The sequence below is a fragment of the Engystomops pustulosus genome, chromosome 8 (genome assembly GCF_040894005.1).
Source record: "Engystomops pustulosus chromosome 8, aEngPut4.maternal, whole genome shotgun sequence".
Lineage (NCBI taxonomy): Eukaryota > Metazoa > Chordata > Amphibia > Anura > Leptodactylidae > Engystomops > Engystomops pustulosus.
In genome coordinates, this window is record NC_092418.1 from 92,870,267 (window position 1) to 92,895,659 (window position 25,393).

Consider the following 25,393-nt stretch of genomic DNA (forward strand, 5'->3'; position numbering starts at 1 on the left):
ATATGGAAATCCATCTTTAATTTACCTTATAACCTGCTGCATGGAGTTATATAATAAAATTCTGACTGTGTGGGGCCGCCACTAGATGGAGCTCACGAGCTTTCTGCCTATCATTTATACACTGGTTCCCTTCTCCCTCCTCTGCAGCTCCCTGTCAATAGAATACTATGGGAAACTGTAATCTGATACATCTGCAAGCTGACAGTTCACCTTGGAGATGACCTAAATTTTTCAGGGAGATGTAGGGAGAGAAAAATAGCAAGATAATTTTAGAAATTATCATTTTTCTCTTTTAATTTTCTGTACTATTAAATTATATAATAATTTTGGAATTAGCTGATTGTTTGGGTCCTAAGTGCCGGACACCTAAATCTGATGTTGACAACCTACTTTATGCAACTTCACGTTGCCAATTTTCAAAGTGGGAGCAGGGCATTGTCAGTCAAAGGTTTTTGAAATAGCGCCTTCCTTCTCCATAGGCTGTGTTTGGTATTGCAGCTTACACTCTGACTGTTACTATGTTAATATTCCTTTTTATATATAAAATATAACAATGTGCTATTGTCATTACAGATAACCTGAAAAACACAACGTAAGTATTTGTTTCTGATCATACACATTATAATCTATATAATCTATGTGGTGTTACCCTATAACACTATACTGAATGTGATGCTTAAGATCAACATTTATCTCCTCTTAATAGGAAATATGAAAATGGCAAGACATCCTCCAAAAATGCAGAGTAAGTAACACTGTCTAATGTATAGAATACACCTCAGCTGACTGCTGTATGTATGAATGATTAAGGTTTGTGGACATCTTATTTGGAAAACCTATTTGCATATTCCTTATCCAGAATCCCCAGTGGAGAATGTATGACCTTTAAGGCTTAATTCCCCTGCAAAAGCAAATTCCATAAGAAGTTTAATTCCCTTTCTTTACCTACTACTTAAAACTAGGTTTTAAGCCAAAATTTTCACCTCATGCTTTCCAAAATACATTTAGTTACCGCCATATACAGGACCCATTGTCTAATGCTGCTATGGTAGTAAGCCATGGTATTGTGCTATGGTAATTTTGCTTCAGGTCATTTATATTAGCTCTGAGCTTTGATTACCTCACATGTAAGACGGCTTGTGTATGAGGTAATATGAATAGAGACAGACAGACAGATATACAGCTGTGGGGGACATTTAACAAAACAAAAGACGAACAGGCACTACCAAAGTAATCTCCGTATGATAATATCCACGCGGGGGACATTTATCATCAAGTTTCTGAGGTAAAACTGTACTTGTTGCTCATGGAAACCAATCAGAACTCAGCTTTTATTTTATAAACAGCTGTGGGGAAATGAAAACCGAGCTCTGATTGGTTGTCATGGGCAATGAGAACAGTTCTGCTCTAAGAGACTTATGATAAGAGACAGAGAGAGAGAGACATTGAAAAAGAGACAGAGAGATACAGAGAGAGACACAGACAGTTAAAGAGAGACAGAGAGAAATAAACAGAGAGAAATAGACAGAGACAGACAAATAGAGAGACAGCCAGAGGGAAATGGAGTGACAGAGAGAGTGGCAGACAGAGAGAGACAGAGAGACGAACACAATGATTAGCTGAAATGAGTGAATAAAGCCCCTTTGTTTGACCATATCTGTTGTGGTGCTGCCTGCTTCCTGCTATATATATAGAGTTAGATAGATATTGATATAAAATCTTACTTTTTATCCCATTGAAGAGCAGTTATTTACTATGTAGAGCAACGCGGGAGGCCACAGCTAGTTAGGAAATAAGTTCCAAAATTGTTATTTTAAGGGCAATGAAATTATTTACTAAAACGTACATATGTCTGGAGACGTGAGAGGTGCTTTTAATTGCCAATACATATGACTAGATTTCAAACCATATCTTATTAAATAAATCTCACATCAAAATCCATAATGATAAACCAGGGGCACTTACTCATAGATCCAAGCACCGAGACTGTAGTAACCTCCTTATATTATTTATGGCCTCCTTCCTTTAACTCAATCAACTTTTAAAATGATGCTAATGAACCCAAGGGCTGTATAAAGTCAATGAGGCGGAGATATTAACACTGAAGTCAAGATCTCTCTATTCCTCAGAAAGCCCCCTTCACTGTAATTGATGGTCCTGCATCCAGAGACATCACTAACCAGATCTCTTGAAGTCTGATGCATGATGTCAATCACAGAGGAGGAGGCGTTGAGAGCTCCCCATCTTGACTACAGTGTTAAATTCTTTACCTCCTTGACTTTATACAACCAATTTCCATCTCAATTCAGAGTTGACTTTCTGGATGATACCACCACACTGGACAGTGAAAGAAACAAAAACCAGAAGTTGTTATGCTATTTACAATATACTGGTAATGTTTGATTGTACCAATGGCTGATGACAGGTTCCCTTTAAGTGGCCTCCTACATGACTTTGGTGATCTCATAGCTAATGTGTTATCCAGTAATATCCATCTAGTTCCTGATTTATCTTTATAATCCATAATAGAAGGTTCTTTGTTTTGAAGGGCTAAGGGCAATGATAAAGGAGACAGCATCCGTGTCAGCTTCTTCCAGCTGGTAAGTGTGTGCTGTAGACTGACTCAGTTCTTCAATAAATAGAAATGTCAAGCTGTAGATTACCTACTCATAAGTGAATTACCACTCATCACGGCCGGCGCCAGCTCTTGCTTTTGGTATACCCGGGCAAGTGCCAGGGCCCAGAGCTGCTGGGGGGAGGGGGGGGGGCACATAAGGCTGTGTGGGAAAAAAATATGCAGATGTTTTGATCATACTTTTTACATCGTAAAGGGCATAATAAGTGGTGGTCCGGGGCAGTGAAGGTTGACTTTCTTTAATCTCAGGTTGCTCCAGGAGGTTCTTTCATATTTCTTCTGGAAACAGGGGCCCTAAGCCACTGCCTTGTTTGGCATACCTGGAACGAGCCTCGGCACTCTCAATTATACATATAAACATGAGACAGATAGATAGCAGATTGCAACATTTGAATTTGTCATGTGTTTCCAGTTCCGGTTCGCCTCTTGCTCAGAGAATTGGTTGATGGTGTTTGGTGGCCTTGCAGCAGTGATCCATGGTGCAGCTCAGCCGTGTATGTTGCTAGTCTTTGGAATCATGATTGACACATTCATATTGTACGATATTGAGCTGCAAGAGCTCCGGGATCCCAACAAGACCTGCATAAACAACACCATCATGTGGATCAATGGCTCCTACCACTTTGAAAATAACGATACTATAAGCTGCGGGTAAGAGATCATATTAAAGCTATGAATTGAAAAGTGAAACGAGTAATGTGATTTTTCTGTCAGAATAATTTCATTACTTTATATAAATGAATTCACATTACCTGGCTCCCTGCCAGCAGCATGTGGTGAGTCCCAGGGAGGAGGCAGCTAAAGACTGTCTGTGCCTATGTCTCTCCTGTATTCTTCTGCTCCTCCACACCTTCCCTATCCCCCCGGAAAGTGGCCGGGGGGTGGGGGAGGCAATTGAGACACAGGCACATGCACACATAGGCTGCAGCTGCCTCCTTTCCTGGGACTTACCGCATTCTGCTGGAAGGGAGACAAGTAATGCTCATTAAACTTATATAAACTACTGAAATGATTCAGAATGCTGACAAAGGCATTTTAAAGATCAGCATAGCACACGCTATTGGAACCTGTCACTAGCTACAAATGACATTCCTTGTGACAAGTTCCCTTTAATGGCCACTTACTTAACTCTTGCATTGAACGCTAACAGATAACAGTGTGTGATGTCTAACTTATTTCTTTATTTTCTCACAGTATGCTGGATATTGAAAAGGAAATGACTCGATTTGCTGCTTATTATGGAGGCATTGGGTGTGCTGTGCTTATTCTTGGATACATGCAAGTGAGTGTCCAAAATAGTAGGTAACCCCCAAAAGGTATCTGTCAGCAGTCTATCATGTTAGGTATTGGCCCTGGAGATCTGTGGTATCATACTTTAGTTTGTACCAGCAGAACTGTGGATGGATTTATATTCTAAGACTGTAGCTTCTCTGGTGTGGGACTTGTCCTCACACTGCTGTGTTCCTTTCTCTCTGCAAATTTTACAACATCTGCCTATACCAAATTCTTCCTTTTTAATACTAGTGTAGAAACATTTTACTGAGATCTGAATAATCAGTTCTTTTCTAATGATTCTCAACCACAGATTTCCTTTTGGGTAACAGCCGCTGCCCGACAGATCCAGAGAATAAGGAAACTTTACTTCCGGAAAGTGATGAGGATGGAGATCGGATGGTTTGATTGCACCTCAGTCGGAGAACTAAACACCAGGATGTCCGAGTGAGTTCTTATAAGTAGGGACAATTGAAGGAAGTTTAGACATACAAAATTACAAATCCTGTATAATATTTGATGGACATGAGATTATACATAGGACAATGACGCAGTTACAGACTCAGGTAAAGGTTTAGCCTAGTTTTCTCTATGCAGCATCTTCTCATTCTCAAAGCAATGTTCTGTTGTGACCTTTTTAAGTGATGACTAACACACCAAACATTGCATAGTCATTAATATAAAAATATATAAGAAGATTGCTAATATAGCTGTGGAAACAAAAATCCTCTCTCTCAGTGGGAGAGTTGAGCAGAAACAGCAGAGAAACAAACTCTGTCTGAAGCCGAGGGAGCCGATAGAAAGTAGGATGTTTCTATCTTTGCTTATGGTAAAGTACACTTTAAAGAAAATCTACCATCAAATTCAAACATGATAAACCGAGGACACTTACTCATAGATCCATGGCCCCCTTCCTTCTAAAATGCACTTTTAATATTATGCTAATGAACCAAAAGGGCTCTGGGGAGCGTTACCAGAACCCCTCAATGCTGTACCTTCACATTATATTACACTTTCTCCCATTCCTCCTCAGCTCCCTCAGCACTTCCTCACTCTGCCTGATGTAATCTCAATCTCTTGTTTCAGGTCAGGGAAGTGTACAGTGTAGCAGCTTGTAAAGTTAGAGCACAGAGGGGTTCTGTTTAAACTCCTAGAGCCCTTCAGCCCAAAATTCTGAACTTCCTAACAACCTAAAAAAAGAGAGGATGCATAACAGCCATGCCAATGTAAAGAAGACAATTGGGAAAGTTAGTTATAAAGTTGTTTTGGGTGCTTTGACTGTCTAGTGGAAAATTTAGAACTTTGAGAAATTTTTGCCAAATTTCTGTTTTTTTCCACAACTAAACACTAAAAATCGCATTAAAATTTTACTCTGAATTACAATGTGCGACGAGAAAAAAATCTCTAAATACCCTGGATATGTCAAAGCGTTACAAAGTTATAACCTCTTATAGTGACACAGGGAAGATTTGAAAAAATCAGGCTTGGTCCTAAAGCACTAAAATGGCTTAGTCCGGAAGGGGTTAATAAATGTGGGCCATTGTATTCTCTATTTTAGCGATATCAACAAAATCAACGATGCCATTGCTGACCAGGTGGGAATATTCGTCCAGAGATTTACAACATTCATATTCGGCTTCCTTTTGGGATTTGTTAATGGATGGAAGTTGACCTTGGTGATTATAGCTGTGAGCCCGCTCATTGGTGTTGGTGCTGCCCTTATGGCCCTGGTAAGAAATGTTCTGCTACACAGTAGGGACTGACTATTCCATTGATCCATAAATTTCTTTATGTAAATATTTACCAAATTTATCCTTCATTAAAGGCGGTTGCAAAACTAACAGGAAGAGAATTACTGGCCTATGCTAAAGCCGGGGCGGTAGCGGATGAAGTTCTATCTGGAATAAGAACTGTAGCAGCATTTGGTGGAGAACTGAAAGAAGTTGAGAGGTTTGTACCGCTGACTCTTTATAAAGGAATTAATGGGGGGAAATCGTCATTGTATGTACAGTATAAAATAGAACTCAATGGGACTTATAATTAGCAGCAAGGAGAGCAGAGACAAGATGCCCAGCTCTTCGGGATGCTATTTATGCACGCCCCCGAACCTCCCTCTTCCATTCTGGGAACATGGGTGAGAGAGGTGACATCACACAAGAGGCCTCTCTCTTGACTTCACTTCGCTATCCTAGCATGGGCGAGGGAGGTGGCGGGGGTGTGCATAATTAGCAGCTTGGAGCGCCAGACAGCATACATAAACGTCCTTCTGCTCACTATCGACTACAAATGTGCCACTGGGAGTGTGATGTTACTGAATAGGTGTGGTCTCCTGCTCACTATCTACTAGTTACGTAACTGCGGAGTGTGCCGCTGAGATACCAACATCAATTTTTGAGTTTAGCTGTGAGCTGACTGCCTCAGTGCTGGTGCTACGGCATGCTAAATTCAGACATTATTGCTGGTGAAGGCCCCTCTTAGTAGGAAGTTGGTGAGGGCCCCAGGGCACATGCCCCAGGAACACAACCGATAATCCAGCTCTGGATATAATTAACTGATCGGTGAAGGTCAAACTGCTGAGAATCCCTCAATCATGAGAATGGGACCCTTAACAATCCAGAAAAGAAGGGTCCAGTTTTCACTAATCCATGGAGCAGAACATATTGATTGATTATATGCCCTACTACTTGATTCAATAATATAGGAGTGTCAGAAATTACAGAGCACGGTTATCTCGGGCACTCCGTGAGTCCAATTTTCTACCCCCCCCCCATACTATTATAAGGTGTGGCAGGATGCCACATGGTAGACTTGTACTTTTCTTAATAGATTATTATAAGGTTATGATGTTTCATGATTCTCCTTATCCTTTTAATGTCCGTTGCATCTGCACAGATATGACAAGAACCTTGTGTATGCTCAGCGCTGGGGGATAAGGAAAGGAGTCATTATGGGATTTTTCACTGGATACATGTGGTTTATAATATTCCTGTGTTACGCATTGGCCTTTTGGTATGGATCCAAACTGGTTCTTGAAGAAGAAGAATATTCACCTGGAAACCTGTTACAGGTAAAATGTTATTTCTTACAAATTTCCGAATGGGGAAAATAATGAAAAGTAGTTTATAATGGGAACAGGCATTATATGTAGTTGTAGGCGCTCAAATAGAGATTACATAATTCTAAGGCCCCTCTCATTACCAGCCCTGGGGAAATAGACCTTACTAGACTCTAAATTAAGTTGTCTTTTACCATATCTCTGGGGTCTAGAAAAAGGGTTCAAGCCTGAGCCCACCTGCGGATCCTCCGAATCTCTGGTGGGCCAGTCCAACAATGTAGGTGCTCCACTCATCATCATGGAGAAGATGTGAATATATATGAATCCCCCTATAGTGACAGGTGGAGAAAGCCACACAAAACTCCACTGTAGTCACATGACATACACACTGGTATCACTTTTGTAGTTGGTGATTGGCTGCTGTGTGGTCACATGGTGCAGACAAGTTAAGAAAAACTGCCGAGGGATTGGAGATGCTGGATCGGGGAGAAGCAATATTATTATTAGTAAAATTTTCTGCTGCTCTTATACATCCTGTATACTAATTATATTCTATTAAATAGATTCATTATTCATTTTTGGAAGACTTTGTACAAATCATTTGATCAAATTAAGCAGCTTATTCATTTAGTGATTGGAGTTGGGAACTTTGGGGTTGAATGATAAAGATGATTAATAACAGATTGATGGGTGTTTTATACCCAGCACCCCTATCCTGCTGTTAGAAGGAGATGCTGCCTTTGGATAAGGAATGTGACTCCTTATAAGCAACTAAGAAGCAGTGCCATAATAGTGGTTGTTCATAGTATTGCAGCCCAGCTTCTTTCACTTGTGGGACTGAACTGCATATGACTGGTGGATGTAACATTGCTGGACTCATCGGAGCTCCGTGACTGCTTCATAAAACCAGGTGTCAGGCCCCCGCCATTCTTCTAAGCATTGGGATATCCCTTTAAGCAAAACCAAATAATACATTCCAGATAAATGTAAATTTCATGGAGACTTGAAATGGACTGGATTAAACTGGGAAGGATATAACAAGAATATCTTTACAATGATAATCATTAATAATAGCTATTTGCAAATTACCTTATTACCCGGAGTATTCATTATGTGAATGAATTCTAATACATTTTTCTCCCTTTGGATATTAATATGAGTCTAATTAAAATGTACATTTTTTTTCACTGTTGAATTTGTAAGAACAGCAGCCTATCTGCAGTCCGGCTATTAATAATGTCACAATCACTCCTCAGGTAGTGGTGGCTTTAGCATTAGATTATTTTATTATTGTAACATCACTTTTTTATGTTCTAGGTGTTTTTTGGGGTGTTGGTCGGAGCTCTGAATCTTGGCCAAGCGTCTCCTTGCCTTCAGGCTTTTGCATCAGGACGTGGCGCGGCTACAAATATATTTGAGACCATTGATAAAGTACGTTCGCCTCCTGTGTCCCCCCTTCCTCCTCAAGCTCTTGTGAGCAGGGCCCTCACTCCTATAGTTCCATATAACAATGTTATCACTCTGTAATCTCTGGTATTGTTTGTACATGTATCCTATGATCTATAAAGAGCTGGAGGTGGGGGATGCATAATCATGTCATTATCCAATTCTAGATCATTTATCTAGATGTAGATATCAGTGCGTGGAACCAATATGCATGAATTTTATTTTGTTGCAGGAGCCAACAATTGACTGCATGTCTGAAGACGGCTACAAGCTGGACAAGGTCAAGGGAGAAATAGAATTTCATAACATTTCTTTCCATTATCCATCCCGACCAGAGGTCAAGGTATGTTACCCCTTACCTTTTAGACATATAGCTGTTGCATTAGATTACCTATGCTAGCTATAGCTCCTCATATTCCAAGTTTGTATGAAAGGCATCCTGTCTCACAAGCATGGTTCTGTTTGAGAAAAAAATCTATCCCCTAAAATTTAAAAAATTGTCTTAATTTACACGCAAATGTGCATTTCAATGCAACATGGGTGTAACCATGTGGTCCAATGCTCCCCTGATGCCCATTTTCAAAGGAGGAGCATTCAAGGCTGGAAGGGAAGTTTTGAATGGTGACGTCTTGCCCATATTGCACCAAAATGACAATTTGCATATTTATAAACATGAAGACTTCTCAGAATTTTGGACACAGATAAGGTTGCAGGTCACTTCACCTATAAGGACATATGTGACAGGGCACTGACTGTAATGTTTAGCCGTTCACAGCAGTCATTTGTGCCAATGTCAGGGGCACTTGCTTAATTTTTTAAACCTTTTATGACCCATTTTCAAAACAAACTTTAAAATGTTATATTTTTATGCAGATTTTAGACAAATTAAACATGATTATCAAGTCTGGAGAGACTACAGCGTTTGTTGGACCCAGTGGAGCTGGAAAAAGTACCACAATTCAACTCATTCAACGCTTCTATGACCCTGATGAAGGAATGGTGAGTGCTGCCCAGATATACTATAGGGTACTACAGGCCTGTAGTGCACATAGAGTAACTATGCCAGGGGGTGGCTTCAATTTTTGGATTTTTCAGTTGTGGTGGGCTCCACAATGCCAATAGTTCACAGTGGTGCCCAATACAGATGCAAGTTAGGTAGGATTTTTATCCTTAAAGGTGTTGTACAGTATCAATCATTATGTAAATACTATTACACAATTTATTTTCAATATAAGTGCCTTATGGTTTTTAGGAAGCCATGGACATGTGGGACATCACATGAACTGGAAGTAATGCAATGAATGACAGCAAGCAGAGATCTAGAAATACAAAAGGAATTGATATAGATAGTATATGGGTAAATTCTATAACGTGCATAACATACACATATGTGCAAACTTGTATAACAATACAGTCTCAGAAGGGAGGTACCTGACAAGAGGGTTCAGGGATACTTGTGTTGCCTCTTGATTTTGTTTCTCATCTTGGTTATTCTTGCCTTTAATTCTGGATGTAATAGGTCACCTTGGATGGACATGACATCCGCTCCTTAAACATCCAGTGGCTGCGCTCTCTCATTGGTATAGTGGAGCAAGAGCCGGTCCTGTTCGCTACAACAATTGCGGAGAATATTCGTTTCGGTAAGGACAGCGCAACTATGGATGACATCATCAAAGCAGCAAAGGAAGCCAATGCCTACAACTTCATCATGGACTTGCCACAGGTTAGATTTGTTGTGTGCAAATTACATCAAAATACTTCTAGACCTTCATTTTTATTGATAATGTATATACTGTATTATGGGGTAAGTGGGCAAACCAACTCTGTAAGAATTTTCTCTTTTTACTCAAAATAGTTTACCTTTAATTTGCAGTAATTGATCAAACAATTAAATAATCAGGATTTAGTATCCCATAGGATGGATAAGTTCTTGATGGGTCAAGTGATGGAGTTAGCCAATACTGGAGATGTTTGGCAGTGGCTTACTTGCCTTGAATACAAAAGAAATTCAACATACAATGCCTTGTTATCAGTGAACCTAAATTACACATTAGCTAGTCCTACCAAAATTTTTAGGAACGGTTTTCTGGAATCATTTTAATGGCCTATGGACAGGATAAGTCATCAATAACAGATCATGGGAGACTAAAAGAGCCCATTCATGGATCTTCATGGGTCTATATCTTTGTTGTGTCTTTCTCAGAGTAAATCTCAAATTCACAAATGGACTTGGCCTACATCTGCCTTAATATTGATCCCTGATGATTGATCCCTCGTTGTAATAGCTGTTGATCAAATAATGAAACCAGAGACAGATACTTTAGATCAGCATTTTTATTTATTCTCATATAATGACTATCATATAATTGTGGAGGTATTAGCAATAGCTAGTTATACAATCATCCCTCTACCATCATTCCATTACCAAGAGACATTTGTAAAATGTATATATTAAGAAACTTAACAATATCTCAGTTGCTGAATAGCGATGATGCCATCTTACATTTTTACCTGCTGAGTTTTACAAATGTAGGACCCATCACTGTCATGACAAGCACATGATTTTAAAGAACTACTGCACCAGTTCTTTTATGACCAGATTCCCATTATTAATTATCTAGAAGTTAGGACTCATAATTTTCCATAAGCTGAGGTTTATTACTATCTAGAACTTGGGGCTCATCAGTGTTTTGTACTTGTGGTGGATCACTCTCCAGAACTTGTGTTGGATTACTGTCTAGAGCTTGTAGTGGGTCTCTCTCCAGAGCCTGTGTTGGATAACTTTCCAGAGCCTGTGTTGGATCACTTTCCAGAGCTTGTGTTGGAATACTGTCTAGAGCTTGTGGTGGGTCACTCTCCAGAGCCTGTGTTGGATCACTTTCCAGAGCCTGTGTTGGATCACTTTCCAGAGCTTGTGGTGGATCACTGTCCAGAGCTTGTGGTGGATCACTGTCCAGACTTTGTGTTGGATTACTGTCTAGAGCTTGTAGTGGGTCACTCTCCAGAGCCTGTGTTGGATCACTTTCCAGAGCCTGTGTTGGATCACTTTCCAGAGCCTGTGTTGGATCACTTTCCAGAGCTTGTGGTGGATCACTGTCCAGAGCTTGTGGTGGATCACTGTCCAGACTTTGTGTTGGATTACTGTCTACAGCTTGTGGTGGGTCACTCTCCAAAGCCTGTGTTGGATCACTTTCCAGAGCTTTTGGTGGATCACTGTCCAGAGCTTGTGGTGGATCACTATCCAGACTTTGTGTTGGATTACTGTCTAGAGCTTGTGGTGGGTCACTCTCCAGAGCCTGTGTTGGATCACTTTCCAGAGCTTGTGGTGGCTCACTGTCCAGAGCTTGTGGTTGATCACTTTCCAGAGCTTGTGACTGTTCACTACTTAATGCTTGTGGCCAATTTCTATCTGGATCTTGAGGTTCATCAACGTAGATAAATGATTGATCACTATCCTGAACCGGTTTCAAATTCTCAGCAGGTGTTTGCTCAAACTCAACTGGAATTGTAGATGGTTGTTCTTGGTCATTTGTCAGACAATCTGATGTACATGATGAAGGCTTGTTTGCCAAGATTGCTTCTTCCACACCTGGTACAGACGACAGATCACTTTCTAAAGGAGATGGCTGCTCACTGACTTGGAAGATGGATGCTTCTTGAGTTTGGTCTTCATGGCTTTCCTGACTTTCGTTTTCAATTTCCTCACTTGAAGAATGTCTCTGCTGACTTCTCCTGTTATGAGGATATTGCTCTTCCTTTGCCCCTTGTTTCTGCCCTTCCATTTCTCCTGAAAGTTTCCCTTTCTGTTCTCCTGTTTTCTTAGTACCTGGTTTCAGGCTTCTTTTGTGGCGTGGATGATGTCCTTCTCTTTCCCCTGGTTCCTGCCCTACCTTTTCTCCTGGTTTTTGCCCTTTTCTTTCACCTGGCCTCACACTTCTTTTGTAAACAGCATGTTGTCCTTCCATTTGCTGTGATTCCTGCCTTTCAAATTGCTGTAATTCCTCTCCTAATCCTTCTTTTGTATTTTCCTCTGTTACATTCTGCTTATTTGATTTGTTATGACCTCTTTTAGTATGTCCTCTCTCAGGCTCTTGTTCTCTTTGCTTCCCATGTCTCTTTTCCTCTGCTATCTTCCTCCCCTTTTCTCCATGTTCCTCATGTCTCTTTTCCTCCGCTATTTCCTGACCTTCTTCTCCCTTCCCCTCAGTCTCTAAAATATTGTTAGGCACCTCACGTTTTACCCTTTCTATGGTATCTTCATGCCTTTTCTCCTGTGCTCTCACCTGCTCTCCATGTTTCCCAAGTCTATTTCCTTCTAATTTCTCCTGTCCTAGATTTTGCCCTAACCTTAATAATCTTCCCTTATGATTCAGGGCACCTGGATTTTGACTTCTCCTCTTATGAGGATGTTGCTCTTCCTTTGCCCCTTGTTTCTGCCCTTCCCTTTCTCCTGAAAGTTTCCCTTTCTGTTCTCCTGTTTTCTTAGTTCCTGGTTTCAGGCTTCTTTTGTGGCGTGGATGATGTCCTTCTCTTTCCCCTGGTTCCTGCCCTACCTTTTCTCCTGGTTTTTGCCCTTCTCTTTCCCCTGGCCTCACATTTCTCTTATAAACAGCATGTTGTCCTTCCATTTGCTGTGATTCCTGCCTTTCCAGTTGCTTTAATTCTTCCCCTGCCCCATCTCCTCTCCTTATGTCTGCTATATTCTGCTTATCGGGCTTGCTATGTTCTCTATTACTATGTCCTCTCTCCGGTCCTTGTTCTCCATGTTTCCCATGTCTCTTTTCCTCTGCTATCTTCCTCCCTTTCTCTCCATGTTCCTCACGTCTCTTTTCCTCTGCTATCTTCCTCCCCTTTTCACCATGTTCCCCAAGTCTCTTTTCCTCTGCTATTGTCTGACCTTGTTCTCCCTGATCCTCAGTTTGTAAAGTATTTTCAGGCACCTCACGTTTTACCCTTTCTATAGTTTCTTTATATTTTTTCTCCTTTGCTATTACCTTCTCTCCATGTTTCCCAGGTCCATTTACTTTTAATCTTGCCTGTTCTTGTTTTACATTTTTCTTTTCTTCGGCTATCTTCCTCCCCTCTTCACCATGTTTCCCAAGTCTCTTTCTATCAGTTCTCTTCAACCCCTGTTTTCCGTGTTTCCCATGTCTCTTTCTATCAGTTCTCTCCAGCCCCTGCTCTCCATGTTTCCCATGTCTCTTTCCCTCTTCTCTCTTCCCGCCTTGCTCTCCATGTTTCCTATGTCTCTTTCCTTCTACTCTCTCTTTTCCTTGTTCTCCATGTTTCCCATATTTCTTTCCATCTGATACCTGCTGCTCTTGTTCTCCTTGCCCTTCTGTTTGTAGAGTATTGTTGGGTAACTCACGTTTCACCCTTTCTAAATTAGCTTCTGGTCTATTTTCCTGCCCTTTCTCACCATGTTTCCCATGTCTCTTTTCCTCTGCTCTTTCTTGCCCTTGCTTTCCATGTTTTGCACATCTCTTTTCCTCTGCTATCTTCCTCCCCTTCTCTCCATGTTCCTTATGTCTCTTTTCCTCTGCTATCTTCCTCCCCTTCTCTCCATGTTGTTCATGTCTCTTTTCCTCTGCTATCTTCCTCCCCTTTTCTCCATGTTGTTCATGTCTCTTTTCCTCTGCTATCTTCCTCCCCTTTTCTCCATGTTGCTCATGTCTCATTTCTCCCTTTCCCTCAGTTTGTAAAGTGTTCTCAGGCACCTCACGTTTTACCCTTTCTAAGTTATCTTCAGGTTTTTCCTCCTGTGCTATCACCTGCTCTCCAGGTCTATTCCCAGGTTTATTTCCTTCTAATGTCTCCTGCCCTTGTTTTCCATGTTTTTCATTTCTCTTTTTTTCTGTTATCTTCCTCCCCTCTTCACCGTGTTTACCTTGTCTCTTTCCCTCTGCTCTCTCCAACCCTCGCTCTCCATGTTCCCCATGTCTCTTTCCTTGTGCTCCCTCTTGTTGTTTTTTACCATGTCTTCCATTTCTCTTTCCTTCTACTCTCTCTTTTCCTTGTTCTCCATGTTTCCCATATTTCTTTCCATCTGATACCTGCTGCTCTTGTTCTCCTTGCCCTTCTGTTTGTAGAGTATTGTTGGGTAATTCACGTTTCACCCTTTCTATATTAGCTTCTGGTCTTTTCTCCTGGCCATGCTCACCTTGTTTCCCATGTCTCTTTTCCTCTGCTCTTTCTTGCCCTTGCTTTTCATGTTTTGCACATCTCTTTTCCTCTGCTATCTTCCTCCCCTTCTCTCCATGTTCCTTATGTCTCTTTTCCTCTGCTATCTTCCTCCCCTTTTCTCCATGTTGTTCATGTCTCTTTTCCTCTGCTATCTTCCTCCCCTTTTCTCCATGTTGTTCATGTCTCTTTTTCTCTGCTATCTTCATCCCCTTTTCTCCATGTTGCTCATGTCTCTTTTCTCCCTTTCCCTCAGTTTGTAAAGTGTTCTCAGGCACCTCACGTTTTACCCTTTCTAAGTTATCTTCTGGTCTTTTCTCCTGCCCTTGCTTTCCATGTTTTCCATGTCTCTTTTCCTCTGCTATCTTCCTCCCCTTTTCTCCATGTTCCTTACGTCTCTTTTCCTCTATCTTCCTCCCCTTTTCTCCATGTTCCTCATGTCTCTTTTCTTCTGCTATCTTCCTCCCCTTTTCTCCATGTTCCTCATGTGTCTTTTCCTCCGCTATCTTCTGACCTTGTTCTCCCTTTCCCTCAGTTTGTAAAGTGTTCTCAGGCACCTCACGTTTTACCCTTTCTGTGTTATTTTCAGGTTTCTTCTCCTGTGCTATCACCTGCTCTCCGTGTTCCCCATGTCTCTTTCCCTGTGCTCCCTCTTGTTGTTTTTTACCATGTCTCCCATTTCTCTTTCCTTCTACTCTCTCTTTTCCTTGGTCTCCATGTTTCCCATATTTCTTTCCATCTGATACCTGCTGCTCTTGTTCTCCTTGCCTTTCTGTTTGTAGAGTATTGTTGGGTAATTCACGTTTCACCCTTTCTAAATTAGCTTCTGGTCTATTTTCCTGCCCTTTCTCACCATGTTTCCCATGTCTCTTTTCCTCTGCTCTTTCTTGCCCTTGCTTTCCATGTTTTGCACATCTCTTTTCCTCTGCTATCTTCCTCCCCTTTTCTCCATGTTCCTCATGTCTCTTTTCCTCCGCTTTCTTCTGACCTTGTTCTCCCTTTCCCTCAGTTTGTAAAGTGTTCTCAGGCACCTCACGTTTTACCCTTTCTGTGTTATTTTCAGGTTTCTCCTCCTGTGCTATCACCTGCTCTCCGTGTTCCCCATGTCTCTTTCCCTGCGCTCCCTCTTGTTGTTTTTTACCATGTCTCCCATTTCTCTTTCCTTCTACTCTCTCTTTTCCTTGATCTCCATGTTTCCCATATTTCTTTCCATCTGATACCTGCTGCTCTTGTTCTCCTTGCCCTTCTGTTTGTAGAGTATTGTTGGGTAACTCAAGTTTCACCCTTTCTAAATTAGCTTCTGGTCTTTTCTCCTGGCCTTGCTCACCATGTTTCCCATGTCTCTTTTCCTCTGCTCTTTCTTGCCCTTGCTTTCCATGTTTTGCACATCTCTTTTCCTCTGCTATCTTCCTCCCCTTCTCTCCATGTTCCTTATGTCTCTTTTCCTCTGCTATCTTCATCCCCTTTTCTCCATGTTGCTCATGTCTCATTTCTCCCTTTCCCTCAGTTTGTAAAGTATTCTCAGGCACCTCACGTTTTACCCTTTCTAAGTTATCTTCTGGTCTTTTCTCCTGCCCTTGCTTTCCATGTTTTCCATGGCTCTTTTCCTCTGCTATCTTCCTCCCCTTTTCTCCATGTTCCTTACGTCTCTTTTCCTCTGCTATCTTCCTCCCCTTTTCTCCATGTTCCTCATGTCTCTTTTCCTCCGCTATCTTCTGACCTTGTTCTCCCTTTCCCTCAGTTTGTAAAGTGTTCTCAGACACCTCACGTTTTACCCTTTCTGTGTTATTTTCAGGTTTCTCCTCCTGTGCTATCACCTGCTCTCCGTGTTTCCCATGTCTCTTTCCCTCTGCTCTCTCCCACCCTTGCTCTCCATGTTTTGCCTGTCTCTTTTCCTCTGCTATCCTTTTTCCTTGCTCTCCATGTTTTGCCTGTCTCTTTTCTTCTGCTATCTTTTTTCCTTGCTCTCCATGTTTTGCCTGTCTCTTTTCTTCTGCCATCTTTTTTCCTTGCTCTCCATGTTTTGCCTGTCTCTTTTCCTCTGCTATCCTTTTTCCTTGCTCTTCATGTTTTGCCTGTCTCTTTTCATCTGCTATCCTTTTTCCTTGCTCTCCATGTTTTGCCTGTCTCTTTTCCTCTGCTATCCTTTTTCCTTGCTCTCCATGTTTTGCCTGTCTCTTTTCCTCTGCTATCTTCTGCCCCTTTTCACCATGTTTTTCTTGTCTCTTCTTCCCTTCTGCATTTTTAGGTAACTCACGTTTTACCCTCTCTGTTGCATTGTTACTTGTCTCACCCACTTTTTCAGCGTCCTCTCCTTTTTGTTCCTCTGAATGTCTGTGTCCCTTTTTATCTGACATCTTCACTTTGTTTTTACTTTTCTTGTCAAACTTTCTTGTACAATTTTCCTTGTGCTCCTTTCCTTTTTCACACTGACATGTCTTCTGGTCATCCTCCTTTTTTATCTCAATCCCTTCTTCTTGCACAGACTGATTTTTGCTAGTGTCCCTTTTATCTCTTGTTCTCTGACCTTCATATTCTTCATCCTCCCCACTTTCCTGTGAGTCTTCCTTTGTCTCATCATCTATTTGCTTACTTTCATTTCTAGTCTTGGCCTCCTGACCGCCTTGGTTTACCACTTCTCCAATAACTTCTTTTTGTTGTGTAGAGCTTTGATTGACCAGAAATGGTTTTGTTCGGGTTTCTTTTTCCTGTGGAGCAGATCGTTTGCTCACTTCATGTCCTGACTGCAAATCTGTAAACAAAAAGTGCAAGTTGTTAACATTCAGCTAACAATTTTTATCAAGTCTTCATCCATCTGTATTAAGCTTCATTGTATCCAGGGTTTCTCTAAGATATTTTATGCACATTCATAAGATGACATGGTCCCTAAATATTCACTACAGAAAAAATATGGTCAGGGATCCATTCACTTTAATGAATTGAAAAGTTCAGTTTCAGAAATGAAAGGAGTGTGCGTTGAATATTTGCACCAATGGTTAATTTATATGAAAATAACTCTACTCCTATCACTTTTCCCAAACCTCAAGAATCTAGTTTCTAAATCTTATTTTGGCTATGCACCGAAGTTATCTGGAGTACACCTGAACACAGTGCAGGAGTCACAACACTTGCAGTCCACATGGATGGTAATGGGAATGGCTTGACCCAGTCTAATCTTTCTGGGTTTGTTCAAAGGTCACGTGTTATTTGTCCAGTGCCTCCTAGATGTTTCCATCATGTAACCTCCGATACCAAGACAAATTGATTAAAGGGGTTGTCCACTTTCAGTAAATAATTTATATGGTTTGTTAGAAGTTATACTATTTTCCTATATACTTTCTGTCAATTCCTCATGGTTTTCTAGGTCTCGGCTTGCTGCCCTTCTATAGAACGCATATATCTTTACTTCCACTGAATAGAAACCAGTCCCCAGCCATGTGATGTCACGCAGATGCACATCTCGTTATATCCCTGGTCATTGATGTCACACAGGTGCAAGGCTTAATATATATACCTAGTCATGTGATGTCACACAGGTGCATGTCTCATTATATATACCTGGTCATGTGATGTCACACAGGAGCAAAGCTTGTTATATACCTAGTCATGTGATGTCACATATGTACACATCTGGTTATATCTCTGGTCATGTGATGGCACACAGGTGCAAGGCTTGTTATATACCGAGTCATGTGATGTCACACAGGTGCACATCTCATTATATCCCTGTTAATGTGAAGTCATGCAGGTGCACGTCTCATTATATCCCTGGTCATTTATGTCACACAGGTGCAAGGCTTGATATATACCTAGTCATGTGATGTCACACAGGTGCATGTCTCATTATATATACCTGGTCATGTGATGTCACAAAGGTGCAAGGCTTGTTATATACCTAGTCATGTGATGTCACATATGTACACGTTTGGTTATATCTCTGGTCATGTGATGGCACACAGGTGCATGGCTTGTTATATACCTAGTCATGTGATGTCACACAGGTGCATGTCTCGTTAAATCCCTGGTCATGTGATGTCACACAGGTCCATGTCTCGTTATATCCCTGCTCATGTAATGTCAAACAGGTGCACAGCCTGTTATATCACAGAGAGAAATCGGGGCTGTGTATTATAACGAGCCACGCACCTGTGTGACATCACATGACCAGAGACACATTTCTAACTTTTCCTTACACAAACCATATCAATTATTTGCTGAAAGTGGACGACCCCTTTAATAATGCTCCTCAAGCTACAGGTACTGCACAAGTATACGGCCGGTCCAATACCTTCATTATTTTTCAGAGGATTATGGTTGCTTTCCAATTGATTTGTTTTGTCTAGTTTTTGCTTCCATACACTTGGAAGTAGATTTACTTGGATGTTTTTCACATCTTTCATAAGTTCAGAGAGTCTGTTGATGTCAACTGAAAATAGAAAGTGCAAGTTAATGTTGACAAGTTAAAAAGAATACATCTATACTCTTTTGACCAGCTGAAATTTAAAGTCAATCCTTGTTTATTATGAAAGTACCTTCCACATAGCTACTTACTGGAGAAGTCGAATAAGCATCTGAACCCACAGGAGAGTTTACAACAGATAAAATTTTCTGGGCAATCAATGTCCTTTCTACACGGAGGTAATAAACAAGGGTTTGTCTGGTTCGGATCTGGTGTTTTGTGTGGCTCTTTCAAGTTTAAAAATCTTGGACACCTGTTAGATTCTCCAAATTCAATTTTGGGTTCTGCAAGAAAAGAATCCACATTAGAATAATCAGTTCAAATAAAGATTGATGTGACTTTTCCAGGGAGCTTCATTTGGAAAACCATTGTAACTGGTGGATTTAGGTTGTTCTGTCTCCAAATGGAATGAATGCATTTATAACATCTGTAGTCTTTCTGCTATGACTGCTCTTGTCTGGCCTTTCTTTAATACTACTCTATGTACATTCGTCTTGGTAGTCTGAAACACTCAGTTAGTTCTTAGTTGGTTGATCCAAGAGCAAGGTGGGTTGTCCCAACTACTCAATGTAAAACGAACCTTAACAGGTTGCAATGGTTGGTTGGACTAGCCCATTGCAGGAAAATTGTAGTTGGCTACCATCAGGGTCGGCTCCAGTTTTCAGTAGGCCTCAGTGGACCCCTTTGCAGTGAAACAGTGCAGGTAAACAGGAGAATTTTGACATAAAAGAATGAATTCTAGAAAGGACATGTCATCCCTGAGGGGCCATTAATTTCATGAGGTAAAATCTGGTGACACAATACCCTTTAATTTCATTTGATACTAGCTACAGTGAATGTCCCCTTCAGGTAGCTCCAATAGGTGTGACAGCTATAGTGACAAAGTGGTAGCCACGTTGGCCCCCTACAATTACTAGCCTTAGTGACCCTACAACAAAGCTATCACAGGGGTCCTATAGCAAAGCCATACACAGGTCCCCCTAGCTGTAAAAACCAGAGGAACCACAGTCAAAGCGCCATTACTTTGATTATTTTAAAGGAACCTGTTATCAGAAATTGGCCAAATAAACCACTACCAGTATGTTGTTAAGCACTTGAACAGCTTCTAGATTATGATTTTCTCATGCGTCAGTGTGATGGCATCATCCAGAAAATTGAAGTAAGATTTATAAAGTCAGGGAGGCGGATAGTTTAACACTGGAGTCAAGCTCCCCCCACCTGAACATCTCCTCATCAATCAGACTTCAGGAGATCTGATCTCCCTGGACGAAGAACATTCTAAGGTGTTCTAAGGCAGGGAAAGCTTGGCTTCAGTGTTAAACTCTCCGCCTTCTTGACTTCATAAAACCAATTTACACCTGACTTTAAAGTTGATTTTCTGGATGAGGCCACCACACCAGACCATGGAAGACACATCATATAAAAGCTTCTCAGCTGATAAGACAACATACTGCCAGTGGTTTATTAAGCCAATTTCTGATGACAGGTTCCCTTTAACGACCATTATTTTGTGCACCCACTTACATTCATAACTACAATCTATATAGTAATATCATCATTTCTGATAGTGGAAATCTATCAATCAATACTGTCACTTGTGGGACACAATTAGTGGGTACTTACTCGATGGTAGTCTTACTGCTGCCACTGCTCCCAGTAGCAGGGAGAAGACGAGAAGCCTCATACTTGTGGACTCCAAGACTGTTCAGACTGAGGATGTTGCCGATCACAAAGTAGAAGGAACAATCTACCTGATACCATCCGCTATCTGTGCTGCTATTTATACAAGGCCAGAACCAATGAGCGGCTTATGATGAAAACACAAATCACACCCCATCATTAGGGAATTATTCCAGATCACTGAAACCTGTCATTAGCAATTGTTAATGGAAATCCCTCTGTATGTCATTCTGTACAGAGCTCACATTTCATATACATTACTGTCGTCTTAAACTTGTAGTTGTTGGCTGTGGACATATAAAACATTTAGCAATACTATATTCTTCAGGTACAATTAAATGTTAGATTTGTATATTGATTTTGTATTTTGCATATCATAGATAGATAGTAACTATCACCAATGTAATGTCAATCTGAGGATTCTAACATTCACCATATACACTAGATGTGCAGTTGTCCAAAAATGTTATTATGTTGAGCCTACAATCTAATAATTATTGGGGTCTCCCGACAGCAGCTATTGGGGGAGATAAGGATTGGGAAGTTGGAATTTAACATAACTGATCTTTTTTTCTGAGAAATATTAGGGTCAGGAGGACCATTCCCACCTTCACCGCTCAATAAACATATAGGGTGTCAAGTACTAAGGGCCCGAATCGCGTTTTTACGTCGGATTACCCAAGTTTTTCCGATTTGCGCCGCTTTTCCCTGAATTGCCCCGGGTTTTTGGCGCACGCGATCAGATTGTGGCGCATCGGCGCTGGCATGCACGCGACGGAAATCGGGGGGCATGGCCGAACCAAAACCCGGCAGATTCAGAAAAACCGCAGCATTTTTTTAAAAAAAGTGTCGCTGGACACGCGCTTACCTGCACCCAGGATAGGATCGTGAACTCTGGCGGACCTCAGCGGACTTCAGCGCAGCAGCGACACCTGGTGGACGTCGGAGGAACTGCCTTAGTGAATTGCCGGAAGACCCGAATCCACTGCAGAGAATGCGCCGCTGGATCGCGAATGGACCAGGTAAGTAAATCTGCACCATATTGTTCAACCAAGTGGAACATATAAATGTCTATCTATGGAGTCCCTCAACATTTCATGTCTATGGCTAAATTACAGAGGACCTTTGCCAAACTGCCCATCTGCCCTTATTCGCATCCTTTAATAAATGTCACACCACCATTATTAATCAAATGTTTTCGATTGCTCCTTTAATTCCCAAGAATTCACTGTTAAGAAGAAGGCCCTGGGCTGGAGGAGACCAAGCGGAACATACGCATGTGAAGAGCAGTCGCTCAATATTTCATGTCTATGGCTAACTCCGTTATTTGCCCATCTTTGCATCCTTTAATAGTTGTTGCACCACTGACTCTGATACAAATGGAATTTTTTCTCTTGCACCTTTCTTTCTCAAGCAATCGACAACAGAGAAGGTTCTTCACTGTCAAGTAGTAGGCACTGGGGTGGAGGAGACATCCAAGACCTCCCACCTGACAATAAGGATCTCACAAGCAAATTCAAACATAAATTACTGCTCTTGAAGGCAGGGTCTAGTTCCATCTCGACTGAGTTCCTTATTAAATTCTGCAAGGAGCGGAATTTGATGTTAGGTCAGCAGGACCCTGTCATGTAATACAAGAGTCACAGGCTCCTGGGATATAATATCACCACTTTTCCAACTAGATGTCCAGTCATTGGAAAAAGTTCAACTACACTGATAAAAGATTAGTAGGATTGTAGTTATAAGAAATAATTCAATTAATTTAGTCTTGAGTAGAGTTATTTAGAGTGTGAGATGCATAACTCAATGGTTCTTCATGTTAATAACAAATCTTTATTAATATTTGTAGCAATTTGACACCATGGTTGGAGAAGGTGGAGGCCAAATGAGTGGTGGACAGAAGCAAAGAATTGCAATTGCCAGAGCCCTGGTCCGAAATCCCAGAATCCTCCTCCTTGACATGGCCACATCTGCTCTGGATAACGAGAGTGAAGCCATTGTCCAGGAGGCCTTAGATAAGGTAAAGCTTTGTCATAACTATACATAGAACTCATAAATGCTGTTGGGAGGCCGACTATGCATTCTAAACGTGGCCCCTGAAGAGAGTTGACCCAACCATGGTTAGTCCCATCTTAATGAAGAGTACCTGTTCCCTTTTCTGAAAAACTGCATTATTTAAGGGTGTGTATAGGGTCCTATTGTCCCAGTTAGCATAACATGGCACTATAATGATGTAACTAGCATGACCTTATGGCCATGTTCTGGATCTCACTGTTAGAAGTAGACAAGATAATACAATACAAAAAATATAAAATACTTGATCTAATATATTACTTATATATAACTATATGATATTATTCTTATATACAATTTAAAGCAAAATCCAAAACATCTTAAGAAAATTATTGTAGTCCTGTGGCCCCCTTACAAAGGACAATGCCCTCCCCCGTGACGTCTCTACATACCACCCACCTCCTTTGAGACTGAGACCGCACATAAAATCTGGAACCATGCTGCTGACTCTGGGATGGTACATTACGCTCAATTTTTATTAAATGAAACTTACCTCGGATATATAAGGTTTCTATATTGGTCAAATCAAAGTCAAATGTATATGTACTGTATCATGTGATTGATGAGGTTTAATGAGATGATATTTATGGTTCATTGATGCCAATGCTTCATCTCCAGGTTCGTTTTGGCCGCACAACCATCTCCATTGCCCATCGATTGTCCACAATTAAAAATGCAGATGTAATCATTGGATTTGAACATGGCCGGGCTGTGGAGAGAGGAACCCATGATGAACTGCTGGAGAGGAAAGGAGTCTACTTCACATTGGTGACTCTGCAGAGTCAAGGAGATAAAGCGCTAACAGAAATGGAGAAAGGCAGTAAGTGTTTTTTGTAATTTATGTGCAATTTACTGGCAGGACCTTATATAGGGTTAACGCTGCCAGGCCTGGAGGCTTTCACTAGTTCCCACTGATGGGTGGCCACGGCCACCCATCAGCATCCGAGTTTTGGAATACACTCATCTCTATTTTTTCCTATTTTTGGATCTGTAGTGCTGCTTTATTTTGGAATTAGTATTATAATATTTATATGGTTTCACAACCGGGACTTTGGGGCTCTTGCACCCCACCACCTTCTTAGGGGCCAAGTGTGACACTGTGTGGCTGTAGACTTTTTGTTTGTAGATAGATAGATAGGATAGATGATAGATTTACAAAAGGAGCATCCAAAGTACATCATGGCATAAAGAGATCACCCTTTCCTTCACTACAATCCGAAGTGCTGCCTCTTACTTGGTTATTTTTAGATTTCAATAGATAAATAGATAGGTATTATCCCTCTCTCGACTATCTATCTGTTTGTTTATAGTTCTATGCATATATCTCAACCTTAGATATACCCACGCAAACACGGAGAGAACATACAAACTCTTTGCAGATGTTGACATTCCGTCCATTGCAGTCAATGGGATTTTTTACTTTAATAAACATACAATGACATTTTCTCTTCTAATACTTCTTCTAATACTGGATAATACTATATTACTTCACATATTTTATTATATAATACAAATTTGTTTTTCTTTTCAGATGCTGAAAACAAGCAATTTGAGGAGCCCAAACTAGAGGAGGTTCAGTCCTTCAAGAGGGGCGGATATCGGTCCAGCTTGCGGTAGGGTTATTATCAGACATGGAAAGTTCAGACTACTTGAATAACAAGTAATGGTAGATAAATGTAATTATATAAGAGGGGCTGTAATTAATGCGAGACTGATGAATGAGCCTTTACATTATATTAATATGTCATTTTTCTTCTGTGACTTAATGTATACATGAAGAATGACACGTAATACCTCCGCTAGAACTTCTAAGAAAAGGAAGAATTAGAGAAAGGTCATATAAAATATGTATAATTACACAGTGGTATAATAGTATACAATATACATCTAGTCATAATGACTAAAAGAATGATGTTTTTTGTTACAGCCCAGAAAGTCATGATCACAAATTATAAAAAATAACATAATAATTACAAAAAAAACTATGCAAAGGAAAAAATTCATTCTAAAAAAGTCTTCCAGAGTAGAGATGAATAAATCAAATAACTGATTTGTAGATTCATTTCAACTGGGTCAATTTTCCAGCACTGAATCAAATCAGATTATTTGGACGAGCCAATGTTTCTCCAATTGTCCTAGAAATTCATATATATTATAACCCTACTAGTCTTCTAAAACACAGATTTTTTTAAAAGAAAAATGTCCTATGTTGTTTTGTTTTTTTATACAATTTTTTTCATTAATGTTAAGGTTCAGCAAAAAAAAAAAAAATATTATTATAATATTTTTATAATTAATAATTATTATTATTATAATAATATTTACAGAACTAAATTGAACCTCTTTTTTTTAAGAATATAAGTGTTTTAGAGGACTAGAAAATTTCCTGAATAATTGGTGTAACATCTGATTCAAAATTGAATCTTAACAAATCTGGTGAAGCTTCAGGGAATCGGATCTCGAATGATTTGTTATTTTCTAATGAAGACTCTAGGTTTAATACTATCATACTGTTTGGTGCATGAAGCTTCTATGGAGGCTTGTGTATCTCCAAGTTTACAGACTACAGCCACTTTTCTGGTGTAAAAGTCCT

The 25,393-nt window shown here is 40.5% G+C and overlaps 3 protein-coding genes across 4 annotated transcripts in view; 1 reads left to right on the forward strand and 2 right to left on the reverse strand.

Moving 5' to 3' along the window:
• Positions 1–1,290, reverse strand: part of LOC140075657 (dehydrogenase/reductase SDR family member 9-like) — a 34,436-nt gene extending 33,146 nt beyond the window's left edge. The window contains exon 1 of the mRNA XM_072121802.1: positions 1,227–1,290. The gene's annotated coding sequence lies outside the window, so the exon portion shown is untranslated. The remainder of the gene's footprint in view (positions 1–1,226) is intronic.
• LOC140075656 (bile salt export pump-like) overlaps positions 1–25,393 on the forward strand; it is a 51,948-nt gene that overhangs the window by 5,574 nt on the left and 20,981 nt on the right. Inside the window, exons 3-18 of the mRNA XM_072121798.1 lie at positions 574–592; positions 707–745; positions 2,549–2,600; positions 3,048–3,286; positions 3,830–3,917; positions 4,221–4,354; positions 5,466–5,637; positions 5,733–5,857; positions 6,800–6,974; positions 8,280–8,393; positions 8,641–8,751; positions 9,282–9,407; positions 9,928–10,131; positions 22,577–22,747; positions 23,419–23,620; positions 24,332–24,413. Of these exons, the coding sequence (XP_071977899.1) occupies positions 574–592; positions 707–745; positions 2,549–2,600; positions 3,048–3,286; positions 3,830–3,917; positions 4,221–4,354; positions 5,466–5,637; positions 5,733–5,857; positions 6,800–6,974; positions 8,280–8,393; positions 8,641–8,751; positions 9,282–9,407; positions 9,928–10,131; positions 22,577–22,747; positions 23,419–23,620; positions 24,332–24,413 (2,053 nt within the window). The remainder of the gene's footprint in view (positions 1–573; positions 593–706; positions 746–2,548; positions 2,601–3,047; positions 3,287–3,829; positions 3,918–4,220; positions 4,355–5,465; positions 5,638–5,732; positions 5,858–6,799; positions 6,975–8,279; positions 8,394–8,640; positions 8,752–9,281; positions 9,408–9,927; positions 10,132–22,576; positions 22,748–23,418; positions 23,621–24,331; positions 24,414–25,393) is intronic.
• Positions 10,785–20,791, reverse strand: LOC140075655 (uncharacterized). Of its 2 annotated transcripts, XM_072121796.1 has the most exons (4): positions 20,671–20,791; positions 19,140–19,331; positions 18,877–19,014; positions 10,785–17,340 (listed from the first exon to the last, which is right to left on the reverse strand). In XM_072121796.1, exons 1-4 carry the CDS (start codon positions 20,729–20,731, stop codon positions 11,033–11,035), a joined length of 6,699 nt encoding a protein of 2,232 aa, XP_071977897.1. In that variant the 5' UTR covers positions 20,732–20,791; the 3' UTR covers positions 10,785–11,032. The 2 variants fall into 2 exon arrangements, with proteins under 2 accessions (XP_071977897.1, XP_071977898.1); XM_072121797.1 differs by lacking the exon at positions 18,877–19,014.